General features: G+C 41.2%; 1 protein-coding gene across 3 annotated transcripts in view; it reads left to right on the top strand.

Annotated features, from left to right (window-relative positions):
- cgnb (cingulin b) overlaps nucleotides 1-19,024 on the top strand; it is a 28,794-nt gene extending 9,770 nt beyond the window's left edge. For all 3 annotated transcript variants that reach the window (XM_022208432.2, XM_051955836.1, XM_051955837.1), the window contains exons 5-20: nucleotides 1,306-1,403; nucleotides 3,564-3,696; nucleotides 3,780-3,992; nucleotides 7,165-7,313; nucleotides 9,421-9,535; nucleotides 9,814-10,026; nucleotides 10,207-10,299; nucleotides 10,822-11,070; nucleotides 11,149-11,319; nucleotides 12,325-12,486; nucleotides 13,646-13,735; nucleotides 13,838-13,921; nucleotides 14,008-14,126; nucleotides 14,950-15,058; nucleotides 15,958-16,121; nucleotides 17,890-19,024. In XM_022208432.2, coding sequence (XP_022064124.2) covers nucleotides 1,306-1,403; nucleotides 3,564-3,696; nucleotides 3,780-3,992; nucleotides 7,165-7,313; nucleotides 9,421-9,535; nucleotides 9,814-10,026; nucleotides 10,207-10,299; nucleotides 10,822-11,070; nucleotides 11,149-11,319; nucleotides 12,325-12,486; nucleotides 13,646-13,735; nucleotides 13,838-13,921; nucleotides 14,008-14,126; nucleotides 14,950-15,058; nucleotides 15,958-16,121; nucleotides 17,890-18,022 — 2,295 coding nt within the window. In that variant the 3' untranslated portion in view covers nucleotides 18,023-19,024. The remainder of the gene's footprint in view (nucleotides 1-1,305; nucleotides 1,404-3,563; nucleotides 3,697-3,779; nucleotides 3,993-7,164; nucleotides 7,314-9,420; nucleotides 9,536-9,813; nucleotides 10,027-10,206; nucleotides 10,300-10,821; nucleotides 11,071-11,148; nucleotides 11,320-12,324; nucleotides 12,487-13,645; nucleotides 13,736-13,837; nucleotides 13,922-14,007; nucleotides 14,127-14,949; nucleotides 15,059-15,957; nucleotides 16,122-17,889) is intronic.
- Nucleotides 19,025-21,610: the final 2,586 nt, after the last annotated feature.

The raw sequence follows: 21,610 nt of genomic DNA, 5'->3' as shown, positions 1-21,610 counted from the left end.
TTAACTGGTAAATCAAAATTGTCTGTAGGTGTGAATGTGAGTGTGATTGTTTGTCTCTGTGTGTAGCCCTGTTATAGACTGGTGACCTGTCCAGGGTGTCCCATGCACCTCTTCTTTCTCCTTTACTTAATTGTGTTACATGATGATGTAAATGGGTGACGATAGAAAAGCCTGCACTTCAAACGAGTTGTTTCAGGCAGGTGAAGAGTTTTCTGTGGGAGTAAATAAATCCTCTTGGCCTGAACTTTGGGCTCTGTAAGTTTGCAGATCTTTTACATCCAATGAAAAGCAACAATATATCACACTGGGTGTCAGGGAACAACTTAAAACTCTTATTTTGGAAAAAAAAATATTTCAGGAACCTTTTTTTTTCATTCACGTAGCAGCTCTGTACATTCTCGAGGCCTGAGGAGGGTAAATTATCCTGTAATTCATGCAAAAAAATACATCAAAGGTTAGAAGAAAATCTTTTCTGCTTTACTACTGCTGGATAACCTCTGGACAAGAGCTTATAAGAAGTACAAGACCAGCTTTCCATTTCTAATTCAGGAAATATTGCAGATGTATTTAGTATGGACAGAGAGTCTCTTTTATTGTTAATACACATCAGGACACAGCTGATGCAATTCATACAAAGTGTTCAAATGAGCCCGTGCTTTATTCCCAGTTATGTTATCTTCTGTTAATTATCTCTCTGTGAGGACAGAGAGAAACTGAAAATGTCCCAGAACGGGATTATCTACAAACTGTCCTGCGGGGGACGAGAAGAAAGTGAAACAAATCTGCACAAAATATATCTTCACAATCCATCAGTGATAAGTAAGAGAAATGTGAGGTCCCTGGAGGAGCAGAACCATCCGTGATCCTCGCTTTGTCTCGCTCTTCTGCGTCTGTGTGTGTGCGTCCCTGTAATGAGTGTGTAGGAGGATGAGAGAGGTTTCATGGGCTGGCTGCTGCTCGTAGCTCCTTTTCAATGAGACGGAGCCTTTTCCGAACGGCGGAGTGGATGTGGGCGACGAGCTTCTCCGGCTCTGCTCCCCTGCAGCCTGTCAGAGAAGAGATGTTTGTGTTCTGACGATGTCTGAGCGCACTGGCAAGGGCTTGTTTTCCCAAAGATTTTTTGACTGTCAGAAACTAGGCCAAGAAATCCAAGCCAGGCTTCTCTCTGTTTTTTTTTCTTCTTTTACAGTTTAAGATAATACAGAGCGCATAATGCATTTGCAAGGTCGACAGTGGCAATATTTCCAGTTTTGGTCCCTTTTTTGGCTGTGCCTCATCCTTTGTGTGTGTTTGTGTTTCACACAGAAAGGAGGATCTGATGGAAGCCTCAAAAAGTTGAGCCTCGAGGAGCTTCAGGAGCAGCTCAGACGCTGCATGAAAGACCTGCAGCAGGCGCACGATGAGTAAGGAGGTTTGGTTTTGAGTTTACAGTGTGTGCACTAAACAGCCAGCAGTGTGCTTATGGTTGGGTCATTCAATGCCCCAACGCCCAATCATCTTAATCTGACTGATTTTTTTCAACTTTATCTTCAGCTTTATTATTTGTCCCTTGAAGTGCGATTTGTTATGCAGCAGCTACAGAAGCGTTCGCCATAAAACGAACAATAAAAGCAATGAAACATTTTTAAAAAATATTAAAAAGTGGTGAATATTAATTGAGCCGGCCAATGTGTAAAATCAGGGCTCACAGGTAACATTAGTTTTTGAGTTAGAAATTCTTAAACAAGGTGTTGATTTTTGCGCCATTTTTTTTTCTGCCAACCTGTGGATCAGTGTTTGAAGTGGCATAACTTGAGGAATAATAGCTAGAGTCCTGAAAATTTGCATGGATATGTACATGTGGTCTTCAGTGGTACAACCCTGCTTTGAATGAATAATACAAACCAGTTATATGATGGTGCAAATTTGGTCAAAGGTAGTTGCTAGAGGTACGGACTCGTACTTTCCATTTGCCAATCAGATACGCGAGATCTGGTCACGTGACTCCCGGTAGACGCTGGAGGTACGGACCCGTAGCATCGGTACTACAGGTACGGACCCTAAACCTGACCCTAACACTAACCCTAACCTTAACCTTTGCTTACCTTTCAACAGTTTGCAGTGGTTAGCAGCTTCTTGACTCGCGAGACTTGCGTATGGGTCCGTATCTGTCTGGCAAATGGAAAGTGCCGTATCCGTAGGCCACAGGCTACGGGTACGGGTCCGTATCTGTAGACACTACCTTGGTCAAAAACTGTTTCTATCTATTCACATATTCCACCCACCATAAAACCTTTTTTTTTTTACCTTAAGAGGCATTTTTTTCTTGTGATGGGCTCCAAAAAGAGCTTTAAAAATGTATTATGGTGCCAGCCAGAGGCATACTTTACAAGAAAAGAAACACTGAAATTATATTTATTGCATTCAAAGGAATATTAGAACAATCAGTTAGTAGGTATGAGAGATGAAATCACTCTAATAGTGTCCCAACAGGAAGAGATGTATACTGTTTCTGGGCTAAAAGAAAAATCCTGGTTTTCCAACTCGTAGTGCTTCAAAGTCTTGAAAAGTGGCTACATGATTTCTGAAGTTATGGCACTTCAAACATTACTCCACAGATTGGTGCAAAGAAAATGTCGCAAAAATAAACATGAACCCACCTTGTTAAAGAATTTTTAGCTCAAAAAGAAGCATTTTAAGGGTTTTGCTTAATAACATATGTATACACAGGAGAAAAAAATCTGACAAATATAAGATGGTAAGATGCGAACTTGTGGAACGACTTAGCTGGGTCAATATATAATTGTGTGATTTTTTTTTTTTTTTTTTGTATCATACTCGACATTTTTGCTGTTTTCAGTCCTAAAATCAACATGGCCGCCTATAACCAAACACCACATGGCATTTTTACACAAAGATTCTTCTAAATATTATATATGCAATTGAGTAAATTAGAAATTAAAAGTTATTTCTAAAGATATTGCAGTAACCCTGTTGACATGCCATAAATCCACACTTGACTCATACATTACTTTATATTAAATAACTCAGAAATCCTCGGGGTCTTGTCAGTCTTTCCTTCAGGAGGAAATGACATCATGTGGAGCAGGTCATGTGATCTGGAAATAACACACTTCCTTGAGGTGTTTTTGTAATGATTAACTTAGTTGAAAGTCATTTCTCGGACACAGATGCAATTTGCTAAGAACACGATCAAAACTTTTTTTTAAATAAACTCATTTTATTATTGTTTATCTAATTAGAAGGTGGTTGGTATTAAATTTGGATGGTTATTTAGTTGATATTTTAGTGATATCCAGTCATTTTTTTATTAATAAGTGATTGTTTCCATAATAAATAACGATGGAATTTGTAAAGACATGATCATAATGAACATAAAAAACATGTTTTTTTTTTACTTTTAATAAAAAAAATGTATTCACGATATATCCCATGGACTTCAACAGTCCCTCAGTTATATATTGACCCAGTTATTTTTTCAGTGGGTTGTTGGGATCATTTTATCTGATTGGTTTGTTGGTTTGAGAGGGCTGCTGCATTATCGATAATGTGTTTCTGTGCAGACTGGCTGAGGAGCGAATGGCCAGAGAAGGTGCAGAGTCTCGTCTGCGGCTGCAGGAAGATCAGCTGGCTGGACTTCAGGAGGAGTTGAGGAGGGTTTCGGAAAACTCCCCCCACTCAGACTCACTGGAGGCTGTACGAAAGCTGCATGGATACACGAACAAACACGCCGTTACGCTTCCATCTGCACCGACTTAAACGTACCTTTCTCCCTACAGGATGTGATGACTCTGAGGGCTCAGCTGGCCGAGGCCGCCTTGTTGCGTCAGCGCCAAGAGGACACGTTGCACCAGCGGGAACGGGAGCTGACGGCCCTGAAGGGGGCGCTGAAGGAGGAGGTGGAGGGTCACGACCGAGAGATGGAGGCTCTGAGGGAGCAGTACAGCCAGGACATGGACAACCTGAGGAGAACCATGGAGCAGGTCACACAGGTGGATGTCACCTATCTCCTCAAGTTTACTGAGCAGAAAGACTCCAATTAAAAAAAAGGTTTTGTTAGGATTTCTTTCCAGCTGTCAGTATTTGAGATTTGAGGGTTATATCATTAGCAAAAGTAATTAGAAACACTGAAAACAGAGATAAAAGGAATAAAGACTGAGCAGCTGAGACCATGAGGGACGTTTCCAACTGTCTCTTCACTGATGCTACACAACAGGAATAATAATTTTGTGAAAATAAAAGAAAATTTGCCACTAATACACCAGAACGACACTCAAGTTGTTCTGCATGATTATCAGCTTCAATTTCAGACTTTTTCTGTCACCAACTACAGGATTTTCACTGCAGTTTTTGTCCAGTTATTCAGAAGCATAGTGGTGTGTTCCAGTGTTTTTCTGACTAGACAAGCTCTCCATAAGAGATTTTATCAGGCTCCGTAAATCTAAAACTGTTTGTGTAGCGGCTCTTATGTCTTTGAACCAACATGAATGAGTCAATACAAGACGCTGGTAAACACCACTTTAAAAATATGGTCCAGCTACAGTTTGTGTTTTCTTGACAGAGTCCCTTTCAGCATTTCTGTTTTACTGCAGAGTTCTTACAAAGTCATACAAACTGGTAGCCTAGCCGCACTCGACCCATGTTTCTGACGGCACAAGGGTCTAGGGCCGCTCGACAGGGAGGGAGGCGGGCTAAAAGGTTGTCTTTCAAATCACTCTGCAGCAATTGGGTAGGTATACAACCAATCAGCGCAACGAATAGGCTGACGGAGTTCCTTGAGCGCCGGCGGATTGTGGCTAAGTCCCATTAGCTTCCCAACCAGTGGAGCCAACTGGTATATTAAGGATTTGCCATATTCCGTCGGCATAAGTCCAAATACGTCTTTCTTCTCAATGAAACACTTCAGTGCCGTCCTTTGTTTATCTTTCAAGTTGAATTTTAGCTTCAAATCTTTAAGGGCTGTGGCCAAAGCCGAGTCGAAAGATAACTGTTTATTGTGTGCCGGTTGTTTCTGTCAGAATCGTCACGCCTCTGTCGTCACTTAGTTACGCCCGCCTTCTGACTCTACACTTCATGGTGATTGGTCCGGCCAGTTTCAGGAGAATCCAGCCTCGAGCCTTATGGAGGGTAACTAGGCCCACCCTGGCAGAGAATTAAATTCGTTGCCGTGGGTTGTCTAGCGCGGCTAGGCTAACAAACTGGTGCTTAGGTCTGTAAACTTTGACTGCAGTTCAAAAAAACAAAACTCTGCCAACTACTTTAGCGTTATTTATAAATGAGTAATATCAGTACGAGTGTCTGGCATGTCTTTGTCTGCAGTTGTGATTAAAATTCAGAAATTGCACCATTTTTCTTTTAAGATCTCATATTGAGGGTCTGAGCACCAACGGGGCGAGGAACCTATTGAAACTCATGGGGTTTTTCTTCTGCTTTCTTCTTCGGATGAAAGAAACGCATTTTTGAGGCCCTAAAAATATTTTGCACCCACACATCTAAACTGGTAAAAAAACATTGATATTTTAAGGGAAACACACACACATGTATGGCAAAATGGCTGCAATATAATGAAAATTCAACCCCCGAACCATGTTTCGCCTACAGCTACGAAATTTGGTGCACATCTGTAACACATCAGGACGCACAAAAAAGCCTCTTGCACATATGTCCAAAACCCAACAGGAAGTTGGCCATTTTGAATTATGCACCATATTTTGGATGATTTTGGATCGATTTTTGGACATTTTCAAAAGCTATGAACTCAAACAGGGTAACCCCAACAGAGCTCAGATTTGACAAGGATGTATACCAGGCATGGGTGATCAAAACTTGTCAAAATGCTCTACAAAAGTCTGAGGCCGTGGAAATGGTGGCGCCCAGAATTTCGACGTTTCGCCATGAAACAGGAAATACTGTGTAACTGGTCTGTACATGCTCCAGTCTGCCTCAGACTTTACATGTGTGATCAGACTCCAGCCCTGATGACATCCAAAGGCTGAGATACATTCACAGTCATAGCGCCACCTGATGGACAGGGTTAATAGCTCGCCATTAGCAAGGCCATAGGCTGAAATTACACCTAGTGGACATGCTTGGATTCACTGACCAACACGAGGACCCGTTAAACGCTGCTTGCAGCTTTAATTATATCTTAATCTCCTGCACGATATTGCATCAGTGTCACATTAAGATCCAACCGATGACAAGATAATTGATCAGCGTGGATTTATATCCCACTGACTTCAGAAAAAACTGCAATGCCGCAGTCCCAACAAATATTCTCCAATCACTGGAAGGATTTTTTTTGTTGTTTTTGTCGTGTTCAATTGCACTCTTCAAATAGAAACTTTATTTTTTCCTTTCAGACCCTCTCTTTGTTCAGGTGTAGAGGGAAAATAGCCAGGTTTGCGTCCTGCATCAGTGATTAAGGACATTAGCTCGTGCTTTGATGCTGCGTCTGCCTATTGAACATGCAGGCTTTGTCTTGTCATTCCGTTTTATGTGTCAGTATTCAGTCAGTGTTCAAACTATGAGTCAGGGTTTCGCAAAGTCAGCCTAAGCCCAGTGAGCAGAGTTAGAAAAGAGAATATCACTACTTGTGATCACAATGTGAAACTTTTTTCTGTCGAATTCTTATTGTAGAGTTTCTTCTTCTACCGGTGGAACTATTTCTGGACGTGGTGGAGAGGAAGTTAGACGAATATATGTATGTACAGGAATAGATCATCAGGCAGATTTTGGAAACGGTAACAGCAGTGTCAGGAAAAAAAAAGTGTAACACGCAGCCCGAGAGCAGGAATAAGCAGACAAGCTGCCAGTTGCTTCTGATGAGGTGATTTATTTGGTGAGGGGAAGATTAAAGTAGTCAGATTACAGTTCGTGACAACTGCGTGTTATTTTTTATGTGGAGGTATTTTTTTAGAGGCGGAATGCTGATGAAGGCATGCATTGAAGGATCTCTTGTTTTTTATTCCCTCGGGCTTGAACTTTTGCCCAAAAAAAAGAAGCTGAACTTAAAAGAAGATGCGATGGATTTGGCTCCTTTTTGACTCGCTGAGCTTTCACATGTCATGATAATGAGGAGGCTAATTGAATATGAGGAATAAACACATTTTGAACGCAGAATCCCATAACTGTGAAATAAATTTCGCCTTTCTGTGTGATCAGTCCCAGGAGCAGATCGAGGAGGAGAGGCAGCGGGTGAACACCTCCATGTTGACGCTGGAGGAAGAGCTGGAGAGCTGCAGAGATCAGGGGGAGCAGTGGAAGACGGAGCTGGAGGCCACCGCAGAGGAGCTGCACACCACCAGAGAGGAGTCAGTGTCTCTAAATCCTGTCTTCTCTCTCTTTCAACACATGGAAATGAGTGACGGGTCAACAAATATCAATATAGGCGCATTTCTTTGAGCAAAAAAGGCGCTATTTACTGCTGCAGCTTGTGACTTTTGTCCGTTGTAAGCTTGGAAATCAGAAACTGTGTCTATTTTCAGTATCTTTAAAGGAGTTCAAAGGCTGCAAATGTGGATAAATCAGTATTTATTGTAAAGACATCAGCTCGGTGCCCCTTCTACTGTCGAAGCAGCTCTGACCCGATAAAACATGGACTCCACAAGATCTCTGAAGGTCAATTAGCAATAGAAGAAGGTGGCCTGCTGGAGATGGCAGCAGGGTGCATTATGGGAAGTAAGAAGCTGGCAGAGACGGTGTGATGCTCGGAGCAATGTCCTGCTGAGGAACCTTGCATTCATGTAGACGTTAATTGTTGCAGACCACATCATGGCAGTGGTTTTCTTAGATTGTGGTGGCCTCTTTTAGATATTAGAGATAATGATCTACCGCAGTGCAAACATTTCTCAGAAACGGTTTGAGGAACACGACAAAGAATTTCCCTCAGAATTCCCCCGATCTCAATCCAGTGAAGCATCTGTGGGGTCGACTCACCTGTCAGCTGCACCCACAAGGTTCTAGAGATTCAAGATTCTGGCACTTTTGTGACACTTTAACATGCTGTAATGCTACTGGATTGAACACTTTGATAAACTACGCTGCTAATTGTATCTTAGGCTCTTCATTTTTCATCTAATATCCTTTTATTTTGCTAAATGAAGCTGCCACATTTCATTTAAATGCAACAGTGATAGAAAACAGAGCAATGGCGGGTGAGGAGTGTCATCCTTCACACTGAGAAATCGTGAATCTTTTCAGCAGGTTAATGCTCACTGCTACAATTTAAACAATGCTCAGGAATGATTTGAGGTACAAGACTCTGGGTGCAAATTCCCGAAATTTCAATCCGATGGAGCGTATGTGGGATCCTTTGACAGCTTAGCCGCCTCTGTTTTATTCTGTAGATTGTTGTAGACGGCCGAAGCCTTTTCCTGCTTCACCCTGGACAGGTCAGACATCCAAACGTGCTCGCACTCACACCTACAGACAATTTAGAATCACCACTAACCGGTCAGACACGTCTTTGAACTGTGGAAGGAAGCCGAAGCAGGTCCGACCCATACAAGCCCCACCTCGCAACTTCCAGGACTTCCAGAAAACTGCTCGATGCCTGGACGCCTTCAGGGGTCTGTGGAGTTCATGATTGGATGAGTCAGAGCTGTTCAGGGAACCTACAAGCACCAGACGGCTGGTTTTAATGTTGTGGCTGTTCGATATCTCTCGTCCTTGGTCGGGCATCAAACACGCTCCGTCTTATTTGATATTTTCACTGTCGGGAGAATCGGTTCAAAGAATCTGAAAGCGCTCACTGAAAACTTTAGAATCCACTGTAAGATGTGTCTTTCGTTAGATTTCTCCTGAGTTATTTTTAATGCATGCACTCTTTCACTTGACTTTTCATTTGGCAGGAACGGGAAGCACTCCAGCGGTCGAACGTGAGAGAGAAAAAATTAGTCTGGCTGTGTTTGATTGGAGTAGATTTAGCCTGATGGTTTCAATCAGAGATTGAAATTCGTTCCCCTTAAAATTCACCTGTAAAGCTGCTGGCCGGGTGGATTTTGTATCTAATGATGTCTGTTTTGATCGTTAGAACACTGAAGCCTCACTAATTTAATCCAATTATATCAACCTTTTAAAAACAGCCTTCTTAATTTTGTTTCCCCCTTTTATGACCAATCATTATTTGTTTTAAATCATCCACCCTTCATAATGATGAAACTTGACTTTCTTTTATCTTAATCTCAGTTTAAACCAAACAAAATCCTTCTAGATGTGTTGATGCTGCCATGATTTAGAGCAGCAGCTTCAGTCCCTTGTGCTTTGTCTGTCGCTGCTGTTTGGTGTAGCATCTCCTGGCTTTATGTTCGTGCTTTTTGTGTGCAAATGTGTGTTTCTTACGACCTTACAGTGTGTTTGCATGTACATAAAGCGACTTCTGCCGCTGTTTCTTCCCTAAGATCTACTCTTTCTCCACAGGCTGCAAAAATCTCGCTTGGAGAAGGAGGAATTTGAGGGCACGCTGAAGGATCTTCAGGATTCTGTGCTTGCCGTGAAGAAACAAGCGCCTGACGATAACCGCTCTTCAGCAGAGGTAATTCACATGTCGGTCACGAGGCAGAGCGCAGATTATGCTCAGTGTGTGGGTGAAATGCAGCGGCTCATCTCCTTTCTTTTAACACCATGTTTTAGCTTTTAAATCTGTCAGAGCGGCGAGATGTTTTGTGGATCATTTGTCTTTCTTTTACATTCATTTTTTCCTTGCAAACACTTAACACACCGACACGCCCCCGTCCTCGTATTAACACGCCGCCGTGCACGCTGGCGCATTCCTCTCACTCGCATTATTCATCTCTGATTGCTTATCCCAAGGAGCTTCGGCGTTGCCATGACGACCTGAAGCGGACTCGCGCCGATCTGGACAAACAAAAGGGCGAGCTGGACGAGAAAAACGAGGCACTTCAGGCCCTGAGGAGAGCGAGCGGAGAGAAGGAGGCCGAGCTAAAGTCCGAGATCGTCAGGCTGAAGGAGCAGTCGCAGAAAGACAAGGCCGAGCTGGAAAAGGCGGTCGAGAAGGCGAAGGAGGTGAAGCGTCATCTGGATTTGTACAGAAAACAAGCGACTCTGATGAGATAAACAGTTTTAAAACACGAAAGGAACACCTCTTGCATGATTTGATGTACAAATCACATGAGATCGGTGTTAAAAGTTGCAGAAAAAGTGCAGCACAATGAGTGAAATCATGTTTTCCACTCCACTTTACAGTCAGCTGGGTCTACAGGAAAGTCAGTGGTGGATGGAACCAACCAGGAGCTCCAGGAGACAAACGCTCGCCTCAGAGAAAGGCTGGCCCGACTGGTACTGCACCAAAAAACACACACAAAAAAAGAGACTCAGCAGCTGTACACACACACTCACGTAAAATTCTGTAAACACACATACTGTACAAGAACAAAAGAAACCTCCTCCCACACAGATGCTATTTTCAACCGAGAGATGTTTAGTAAATTGCATTCAAAAGAAAAAAAAAAACTCCGAACGTGTAAGCTCAGAAAATAATCCCTGCAAGATAAATTTAAATAAGACGCCCATTGTGCTGCTTGTGGACGGAAACAGTAACGCGTTTCGGATGTTCAAAGTGCCGTAATCTTGTTCTTGTTTCATGTGAGGACACAGAAATTGGAACAAAACTAAAACATAGCAGTTTATCAAGAATACAGATAGACTGGAGTTAAAATGCAGCAGTTCTGATCATGAAGCTTCAAGCAAAGGCCTCCTACAAATGCATACAGTGAAAGAATGGACAAACACAAGTGGGTTTGCACGTCAAAAACACAAACAAACCGCTCTATACCTATGTTTATTGTTTGTTCTCTCCAGACCAGGCTTCACTCCCGGAGCTCGGAGGTGGATGAGGCGGTGGAGGCTCTGGAGGACGAGAACCGCTCCCTGAAGACTCAGCTGGAGGAGGCCAAGAGAGGAGCCACCCGGCTGGGCAAGGAGAGGGACGAGCTGACCCGGCGGCTGGAGGAGAGAGACCTGGAGAGGGAGGCGCTGAGGAGAGGCAAGAGCGACCTGGAGGAGCAGAAGAGGCTGCTGGACCGAGCCCTGGAGAAGATTAACAAAGAGGTGAGGGAGCGTTGAATGGAGGTCTGATGGGTTTATTGGTTCAGCGGATGTTCTCCTCACTTCTGTTTTTGCTCTCAGATGGAGATGATGATGGGAGATTCTCGTCAGTCGGTGTCCGCCCTGCAAACACAGCTGGAAGACTACCGGGAGCGCTCCAGGAAGGACCTGCTGGAGGCACAACGCAACAGCAAGGACAGACTGGCTGAGCTGCAGAGGGCTCAGAGCAACCTGAAGGCCCAGCAGGAGGAGGTGAGGGGGAACAGGCTGAGACATAAAACACTTCTGATGATAATTAGGGAAGGGAAGCGATGCATGTAAATAAAGTTTAAGTGGAAGTTTGTTAAATACTGGATCATTCTGGCATGACTGAACAGTCCCACCCATCAAATTTCAAATAATAAATGTATAAAATACTAAACCATGCAGTTGTTGTGTAAATTTACTTGTCCTGAGACCAAATCTTAAAAAACTAGAGAAAAGAATGTTTGAAAATATTTTTTTTTAAATTCCAAACACTTTGGTCACAACAGAAATATCTCAACAACTCTTAAAATGATTACTGCAGACGTTCCTGTAGGTGCTCAAGGTTTTTAGAGAATGATTGGTCGTGATTCTGATGATTGCCCGAGTCTCCCTTTAGCACCATCATCAGGTGGAACTTTTCATTTGTTCTGTGCTTTGGTTAATGATTAAATACCTGCAAAGCAAAATGACGTTCCCTTCAGCTTCAGCTGCACTTTGTTTTGCTATTAAATGTTAGCATGCTAACACACTAAGTGAAGATGATGCAACTGACATTCATAAGTTCTGCTCATTTTATGCCTTTATTGGTGCAACCAGCAGGGAATCAAACCAGGGACTGTCTGCTCATTGCGTTAGCATCTATTTGATCTGCATATAGGTGCTAATATACTGTTTTACCTGCTAAACATGCTAACGTTGTCACTGTCGGTTAGCATACTGGACCAACCCTGGACATACTGATATTCACTATATATCTCAAAGAGTGACTGTGGCTAGGCGAGGTGCTAACATGTATAAAAAAAAAAAAAAACTTTGCCAAGATATGTAAGCTGCTGAAAGTTTAAACAGAAATATGGAAAAATATATTTCACATGCTGGGAAAGTACATACGGTTCTCAAAGTGCAGCTCAGGTTTAAAAAAGAGCCCTTATGCCCGTCAAACTATAACGTACTGCAAGATTGGGAGGGTTGTTATTCCATAAATAACAACGTCTTGCATTCCTTTTCCAGGTTTCCCGTCTGAAGAAGGAGCTGCTGACTTGCAGCGAGGAGAGAGACGGCGCCCAGCTGGAGAGAGACCTCCTCAACAACCGGCTCAAACACTTGGAGAGCGAACTAGAATCAGAGAAGAGCACCCACACCGACCGTGGCCGGGAGATCAGAGGCCTGGAGGTGAGGCGTCAAGGTCGAAGGCCACGACCCGGAGAATCTAAAGATGGACGAGAGTAAATTAGGGATGCGATGATGTGTCAGCAAATGGGGAGACGTGTGGTGACAGCAGTGAGGTTGGAAATATGAGACGCTATTATTTATTTACAAAAGTATTGCTCTCGCAAATTATTTGGCAGAAGCACGAATGAAAATAATAATACAGACAGAGGCAAACACAAGCAGGCACTCGTACCTATGTCTGTTCAGTGTGTGTGCATTCCTAAACCAAAATACATATGCAACAAAAATAAAAAAACAGAAAGAAGGGTAGTTTACATATCAACCAGATCAGAAGTATTGTCCCTTACAGTACTCCATCCAGCTGTGTAGCAGTGGTCTACATACAAAATAATATATACAAAAGAATTTATACAAATTCAGAAACATGTGAAAGCGTATGTTATTCTGGAACTGCAGGGAAATGGAGTCGTTTGCCGTAACCACAACTCCAAATTTTTCCGTTTGTGTTAGTGCAAAAAATACATTCTGAAAATGTTCGCAATTAAGGAGTTGTGTTTTTTTTTTACAAAACATTATGAACAACTTGAAATTTCTGAGGAAAATTAATTTCAATTTCAACATTTTTGTGCCTCAGTTTATCATTTACACATTACAACTTACACTTTACAGGGTTTTACATTTTCAGAGGCTCTACAAATGCAAAAAAACATTTAGCCACTTGGAAATGAACAATGTAGTATTTTACTTTATGATCAAAACGACAAAAATCAGACAAAACCAACAAAAACAAGACAAAACATTTGAAAAATGAGACACAAAATAACAAAAGCGAGAAATTAAGTGACAAAAAAATGGAGAAAGGATGCAAGTGAGACTAAAGGGAAAGACAAAATGACAAGAAAATAGACTCAAAATGAAAAAAACATGAGACAAGCAACAAAAATCAGACAAGAAAACAACAAAAGCAAGATAAAATATGACAAAAATGAGACAAAACGACAAAATAACAAGGAGCAGTATAAAGAATAACGTAAGTTATGGTCGAGAAATTATTTTAAATTTAAGGTTTTACAAATTTGCAATCTGTAGTTGATGTCTTCTCTGTATTTTTTACACTTTACAAACAGAGGAAGTGTGTTAAGTGTGTGTGTCTCCACAGGATAAAATTAAATCGCTGGAGATCGAACTGGATGAGGAGAGGAGCAGTGTGGAGCTCCTGAACGACCGCATTACCCGAAGCAGAGATCAGGTGCAGCATGAGGACATTTGAATGCACATGCAAATAAGCGAGAGGCACTTCTTCGTAATGATGTGGCTGAAAAGTCTCCTCATCCTTATTTTGTGATCTCAGGTGGACCAGCTTCGCTCAGAGCTGATGCAGGAGCGGTCAGCGCGACACGACCTGGAAATGGACAAGAGTGCGCTGGAGAGACAGGTGCTAACGCAGCCACACGGATATTTAAAACAGCTTCATGTAAAATCTGTGGTTTGTTAACGTCAGGCTTTCCCTTTCACTCGCAGGTAAAGGAGTGGAAGTCTCGTGTGGCCGACATGGAGGGGCAGCCTCGACCTTCAGCCGGAATCACGCTGCTGGAAAACAAAATTCAGGAGATGGAGGAGAGACTACGCAGCGAAGAAAGGCAGGACTGAACATACACGACGTGTCAAAAAACAAAAACGTCCACTTTTTAGGGACTATTTAACCCTCCTGTTGTCCTTATTTACCAGCACCAAAAAAACTGTTTCCTTGTCCAAAAAAAATCCAAAAATTCAGCAAAAAAATTCCCCAAATTTCTGAAAATTTGCAAAAACTTTCAGGAAGAAAATTAAAATAATTCCTTAAAAGTTACCCTTAGAAGTTATAACTTTAAAAAAAAATCCCCAACATTTGGCAAGAAAATTCTTGTAAATATTTTCCAAAAATGAGTAAAAATCTTCCAAAAAATCCTAAAAATATCTAAAGTAATTACATATATATCAGTAAAAGTTCTAATATTTTCTTTAAGAACATTCACAAAAAAAGCAACCAAAATCCAGTGAAATTTTGGTTGATTTTTTTGTGAATGTTCTTAAGAAACATTTATAACATTTCTTTTTTCCACCAAAAAATGTTCAAAAAATTTCCCGAAAATGTGGACATAAGAAGTTTCACTGTGGAAATATCTTTTTCCCACATTTTCAAACTTTAAAACGGGTCAATTTTGACCCGCAGGACGACATGAGGGTTAATAGGTTAAAGTTGCTTCTATTAAAATTTACTATAAAGCTTTGTTTACATGCACATGACAACCAACCGATATCTACTTTACTGTTCTCACTAATAAGAATAACAAGAAATCCTCGAAGAAGCCAGCAATTACTGGGGAAAACGTTTTTTTTTTTTTTTTTGCCATAATGTATTCAAAAACCCGCAAAGATTGCTGTGCTAAATTTCCCTTTTCTTGTGTGATTTTGTCCATGCAGAGAGAAGGCCGGCATCCAGGCGGCTCAGAGACGGATGGAGAGAAAACTGAAGGAGCTAAACGCCACATTGGACCAGGAGAGAACCCAACATGTTGAGCAGAGAGATCAGGTAAAGATCATGCTTTGGATGCAAATTATGTGTCGTGTTTGCTGGTTAAATACTCAAACTGGATGCATTTTTTTTGAAGGAGTGCTGCTCTTAATGTGTTTACAGTTCAGTTGGAGAAAATGGCTAGTTAGCTTAGCATAAAGGCGGAGCTTTGCTGGTCAACGTATAACCAGCTCTAAATTGAAATCTTCTTTATTTATGTAGCACACCTTAAAATAACCAGTTGACAAAATTGCTGTATGTTGTATAAAGAAAAAACTGTCAGAAAATGGGGAAAAAACTTGTAAAATCAACTTGTAAAACTAAATAAAATCAATCAGCGAAATTTGCTGGATCTTGGTTGATTTTTTTTTTTTTTATGAAGAAACATTTTTAACATTTCTTTTTTCCCCCAAAAAAAATTTCAAATATTTCCCAAAAATATTGAAAACGTGGACATAAGAAGTTTCACTGTGAATATATATATATTTTTCCACATTTTCAAACTTTAAAACGGGTCGATTTTGACCCACAGGACAACAGGAGGGTTAATGATAATAAAAATGGGATATTCCCTGTTCTGTTCTTGTGTTCTATACGTTACTGTAGTCGTCTCCAGTCTCCACACTTGGTGCTCGATGCATCTTTAATAGTGCAGCTAACCTGCTGTTTAATGATTAACGCAGCTCAAACAGTAGCTAACTGCTTTTTACATAAGACTGATCTCATCTGTGCTCCTCCTGATCCAACCTCACTCGGTCACCAGAACGCTCCCTGACCTCTCCGTCCTCCCCCCCGATCGTCTTTCTGCTGCCATAGCGTTGCTAGCTGCTCCCCTACCAACCCTTTAACCCCTCACCTGTCCTCACCCGTGGCCTCCTCTGTCTCCCCTCTAACCCCCTTCCTCTCCCCACTTACAGCTGACTCTGCGGGTGAAGGCCTTGAAGCGTCAGGTGGACGAGAGCGAGGGCGAGGTGGAGCGTCTGGAGGGGGTCCGACGGAAGGTTCTCAGGGACCTGGAGGAGCAGCAGGAGCTCCAGGAGGCGATGCGGGCCAAAGTCACGGCGCTGGAGGCCGAGCTCAAGTAGGATTCAAGTCCCAACTCCATGACATAATGTTGATTTTCACAAAAGGCATATGTGGGTCATTCAGCAAATTGTTTCTTTATTTATTTGCCTTTATGCAACCAGGAAGCCCCACTGAGATTAGAGATCTCTTTTACAAGAGGGAGCTGGCAAAGGCAGCAGCCATAGAAAAAATAAACATTAGAATAATAAAACAATAAATCAGATCGGCAGCTGTTCAAAGACAGTGACCTCTTATGAAAAACATGGACATTTCTCCTTCACTGTATTCTTTATAATTTTCTTAAACTCATTAATGGACATGAATGTTTCTAGTTTAAGAGTTTTTTTGAAGATTCTTCCATGACCGTGATGCATGATGGGAGAACGCTGTTTTATCAAAGTCTGTTAGAGTCCAAGGAACATTCAGAAGCGTCACTTGGTAACTACTAGAACTGAAAGTGAGGAGTTTGGCCCACACCATCTTCTACTGGACTGATTGTTTTTATTTTAAGTGGTGTCTTTGATGATGCTGAGCATGTGGAACATCTGGGCTCACAGGTAGCATCAGTTCTGAAGGATCATGGTGATTTTTGCATCGCTTTCCTCACTCCAGTCTGTGGAGCTGAATGAAGTTGCTTATTTCATAAAATTATTTAAAGCACTATAAGCTGGATGACCATAATTCATCTTCAGCCCTAAAGTCCATCCACTTGGGGCCACTATAGGAGTGGTTTCATTCATCAAACCTGCTCAATGCGTGTTCGAATGCGGGCCATAAATGCAAAAAACGAAACTTCATTATCAATATTGGAGCGCCACGCTTAGTAGAAACCAACCTATCAGGCAAAATGACCCCAAAGAGCCACAGAAGCCGTAATTGGGTCATTCCACCTTAATTTACAAAACTGTAAAAAATGTCCATGCGTTACCATCTCATCTTTTCTGTGTGTGTTAGTAGATGGTTGCAGTGTTGTAACTTTCTGAGGAGGTTTTTCTTGAGTTTTGCGTAATTTTCTTCTCCCTAATCTGTGGAGCATGTTTCATGAGCCATAACTTGAAAAAAAATGTAACAAGAGACCTGAACTTTTGTATTTTGTATCGTTTTTGATAAAGTTATTTCAAGCACTATGAAATGGAAAACCATCAGTTTTCTTTTAGCCCCGTCACAGTATTATATCACTCTTCTGTTAGGACCATTGGAGTGGGTTCATTCATCAAACCTGCTCAATGCATGTTCAAATATTAGCTCTAAATGCAAAAACTCCTGTTGGTGCCAATCACTGGAAAGGAGATTCAGCCTCCTAGAGTGAAAAATTAAGGTTTTAGGGTTGGTGGAATATCAGAGTTGAAAAAGATTTTTTGACCAACCGTCATTTAACTGGTTTGTATTGTTGTATTAAAGCAATGTTGTTCCATTGAAGACCATATTTAAATATCAGAGAACCTGCAAATTTCAGTCCTCTAGCTGCATTATTTCTCAAATTATGTGACTTCAAACATTAATGCACAGATTAGCATGAAAAAAATGGCACAACATCAACATTTCTTTACGAATTTTAACTTAAAAACTAACTTTGACGTCTTATTTTACACATGTTCCACTCGGGCAGTATTCACCAGTTTATAATAAAATCCGTCAGTGTGAAGGTGGTCAGTCGTGGGGCGTTTGGTGAATTGAGGCCATGTCGGCAGCATCTAACCACCAGGGGGCAGTCTGTAGTAAGTAGCCGGACGCTGAATGAATGAAGGCGTGGAAGAGTTGATGGATCTTCTGTCTCCTCTCAGGCGGAAGTCTCAGCTCACACATCGCACGGCTCTGGGTTCGACCACTCTGAGCTCCGAGGAAGAGGACGGTTTCTACGACAACAGCATCACCTCCATCCTCAACGAGGGTCACCTGCAGACCACCAACTGCTAGAAGAAGACGACAGCTTTTACACTAAACACCTTTTCTTGTTTTCAGATAGATACGCTCGGGGCATCCGGGCCTCACTTACAAACTCGCCTCACAGTTGCTCTTGCTTTTATTTTTAGCCCAACGGAGACGAGCTGTCAGGATAATGAGCATTTTTGAGCCTTCAGCTGTGATCGCTTCACTACTGTCTTGTTTTCTTCAGATCTTTCTCTGCCATGTTGAAGAGAATGTTTTACTTAACGCCTCCTTTTTCCGTGTGTTTGTTGTGTTGAATATTTCCCGTGGCATGGTTTACGTTCAGGTCACATGGTGGATTTCAAATCGCCTCTAAACCAAAAAAATGACATTTTTCTTACAGTTTCTTACCTGCTCGTGCATGATAACTTACATCTGTCAGTGTTGTTGTTAGCAGCTCCAAGTGTGTTGAACGTGATGTAATTTTTTTTTTTTTTTTTTACCTTTTAAATGTGACATTTTACTGTATGGGCTGCTTAAACTGAGCCTATATTTTTATTACCTGTGCAGACAATCAAATATAGCAGCACTGTGTCTCCTCAGAGGTGAAAGTCATCACATGGTTAATATATCGGGATGTATTAAGCTTGATTCTCGCGCATGTCTTCACTCAGATGCCTTAAAGAGTCTGTATTTTCATGTTGTAGCCGCATGTGTTCTGTTTGTAGGCTGCTGCTGGAATGATTTAAATAGTATTTCATATGCTTGCCTCTGTACATTCCTACTGGAAGCATCGTTAGCTTAGATTTGGAAGCGTTCCACATTTCTGTTATAATATATTCCTTCTAATGACGTTTTGATGGTGTCGTTGCGTTTTTCACAGGCCGCTTTTGAACTTTCCATTGGGGGAAATTACAATTTAAATTTAAAATGTGTTTATTAAGCTGCTGGTAGCGTTTGACAGGCGCCTTGTAAGCTTCACTAGCAATTTTTGGCAGAAATTTTAGGCAGATTTTGGACCCCGTGTACAATAAAAAGAGGAATATTGTATTTTTTTCATTGTTTAAACTTCTTTTATTATTTCATTTTGATTCATTTGTGGATTTTGGTCTGTTTTGGGGACATTTTAAGCATGTGGCGATGCAGGAAATAAAGGAAGACATTCTCAGAAAGCTAAAGAAAATATAGGTTAATTCAATTCAATTTTATTTATGTAGCGCCAATTACAATTCAAATTGCCTCAAGATGCTTTACAGAACCCATATGCCTGAACCCCCAGAGCAGGCCCTAAGGCGACAGTGGCAAGGAAAAACACCCTTTAGCACCTACTGATGATCAGAAGATCTGGATCCAGACTATGAGCCGCATCACTGCCAAAATCTAATGACTTGGTCCTTGTGTCATTTCTGACCTTCCCTGAAAATTTCATCCAAATCCGTTGGTCTGTTTTTAAGTAATGTTGCACACAGACGGAATAACAGACGGACAGACAAACGTATGGCGATTGTCACCGAACTGCTGCGTTCCTAGGCGCAGTAATTATCCCGGTTATTCATACTTCCTAGTGCATTTTTGGCTTAAGTTCTAGAAGACAAAGTCAATATTTTGAGCTAATTCGTGTTCAAAAAGTTTTTCAGAAGCTAATATTTTACTTCAACAAATCCAGTGACTATCTTCCAAAGTTATCAACTTTTAATAAAAACATTCCTTTTTTATGCTATCCTTTCCCTGCAGCTGAATAAAGAAACATGAAATGAAAAATGTATAAAAAGACAGAAACCTTGACCACCTGGTTTAACAAACTCAGATAGCCGAGTTGTGATAAAACCTTGAGATGAAATTCTAAATATAAAGTTTAATAGGAGAGATATTTGGTCAAAACACTGTAAAAGAGAAAAATAACTGCTTTTACACAGAATTCAGGGCGAGCAGAACCACCACTAAAGAGTAATTTATTGACAGCCATTAAGGAATTTTCTCATAAACTGAGATGAAAAAATGAACAGAGTGGAAAAATCTGAATGAAACTCTACAAAAACCTCAACATGTAAATAAATAATGAAGCATCTGTTTACTGCTGACACTGTTTGGTCTTTAATAAATAAAGATTAATGAGAGAAATGAAAGAATATGCTGTATTTTCATACAAACAAGAGACTGTGGATTTTGTCCCTGTCACTTCTAATGAACAGAACGCATCATTACAGAAGGAGGAACTGTTCTAATACAAAGATCAACGTCTGATTTTTCTTTTTTATACTGTTTGCCTATTTTAAAGCCTTAGACAGGGAAGCCCCATTATAAACATGTATTTTTAATGATGCTCTAAATTGTATAATTTCTGCTGTGGAGTCGAGTGCTTTTATTAGGGTCCGAGCACCACGTTCCAAACACATCGGGACCGGCAAAAAATTCTATATTTTAGAGGAATGAGACACACAAAATGACTCAATAGCGCCGGACTGCGTTTCATCTACAGCTACGAAATTCACTACACATATGTAACTCGTCAGGATGCACAAAAAAGCCTCTAGCACCAACACCCAAAACCCAACAGGAAGTCGGTCATTTTGAATTATGTGTCATATTTTGGACAATTTGTGTCATTTTTGGACATTTTTAAAAGCTATAAACTCAAACAGGGTAACCCAGAGAGAGCTTAAATTTGGCCAGGATGTACAGAAGGCATGGGTGATCAAAAGTTATCAAAATGCTCTGCAGACGTTTTGGGGGTGTGGAAATGGCGCCCAGTGGAATGCGGCCATTTTGGATGTGTCACCATCAAACAGGAAGCGCTGTCTAATAAGCCTCTACATGCTCCAATCAGCCTCAAACTTTACGTGTGTGATCGGAGTTGAGTTTTCATCACATCCATGTGCTGATATACGCTCTCTGCCACAGCGCCACCTGGTGGACATGCGTGGGATAGCTGAGGACCAAACCAACGCTGCTTGCAGCTTTAATTTACATTTTTATCATACCAACAGAGTATTTTCCTCAAGAAAAAGGTGGTCAGTGCTCCAGGTGAGCAGCATTCTGGACAATTCATTGACGTGCTAGAACGCATTTATGAAAGTTGGCTGTTTGAACCTGGAGGCTTTTTCAGTTACAATAATGAAAGTTTTTTGTATGTTTTAATTATGATAACACCTAACTAAAACATCTAATTCCAGGGGTGCGCCCAATGAATCATACCTGTCTTTGTCTCTGAGGGAGGAGTTAGTTAGCAGGCATAGAAAGGAAGTGAAAAAAAGTGAAAGATAAATGCACACTATAAAAGATTATTCTTCTATATTGTGTGTTTCATCTTAAACTAAAGCTTCCAGTAAGGAAGTCCAATACGAGAAGTACTAATCATATAAATTCGGCTGGATTTCTTGCTTTTATTCAGAAACATGCAGCTGTTAATGGATGAAACAGAGATGCAGCGTCTTGTACAGTTTTTGCGATGAATCTTTTTTCCTACTTTACCGCAGATTGTCCCAAAAGATTCAAACACGCGCTTGAACTTGTGCAACATTTTTCATGGGTATTAGTGGTGATCATTCAGCCAAAGAAAACCTAATTATATCACAATTTTACACGTTGGCAGTTGTTCTGTGGTAAAAGGTCAGTATTCAGGCTGCTTTGCATATA

The sequence above is a fragment of the Acanthochromis polyacanthus genome, chromosome 11 (genome assembly GCF_021347895.1).
Source record: "Acanthochromis polyacanthus isolate Apoly-LR-REF ecotype Palm Island chromosome 11, KAUST_Apoly_ChrSc, whole genome shotgun sequence".
NCBI classification, from domain to species: Eukaryota; Metazoa; Chordata; class Actinopteri; family Pomacentridae; genus Acanthochromis; species Acanthochromis polyacanthus.
Note: the sequence above shows the minus strand (reverse complement) of the source record. Positions and strands in the feature narration are given on the sequence as shown.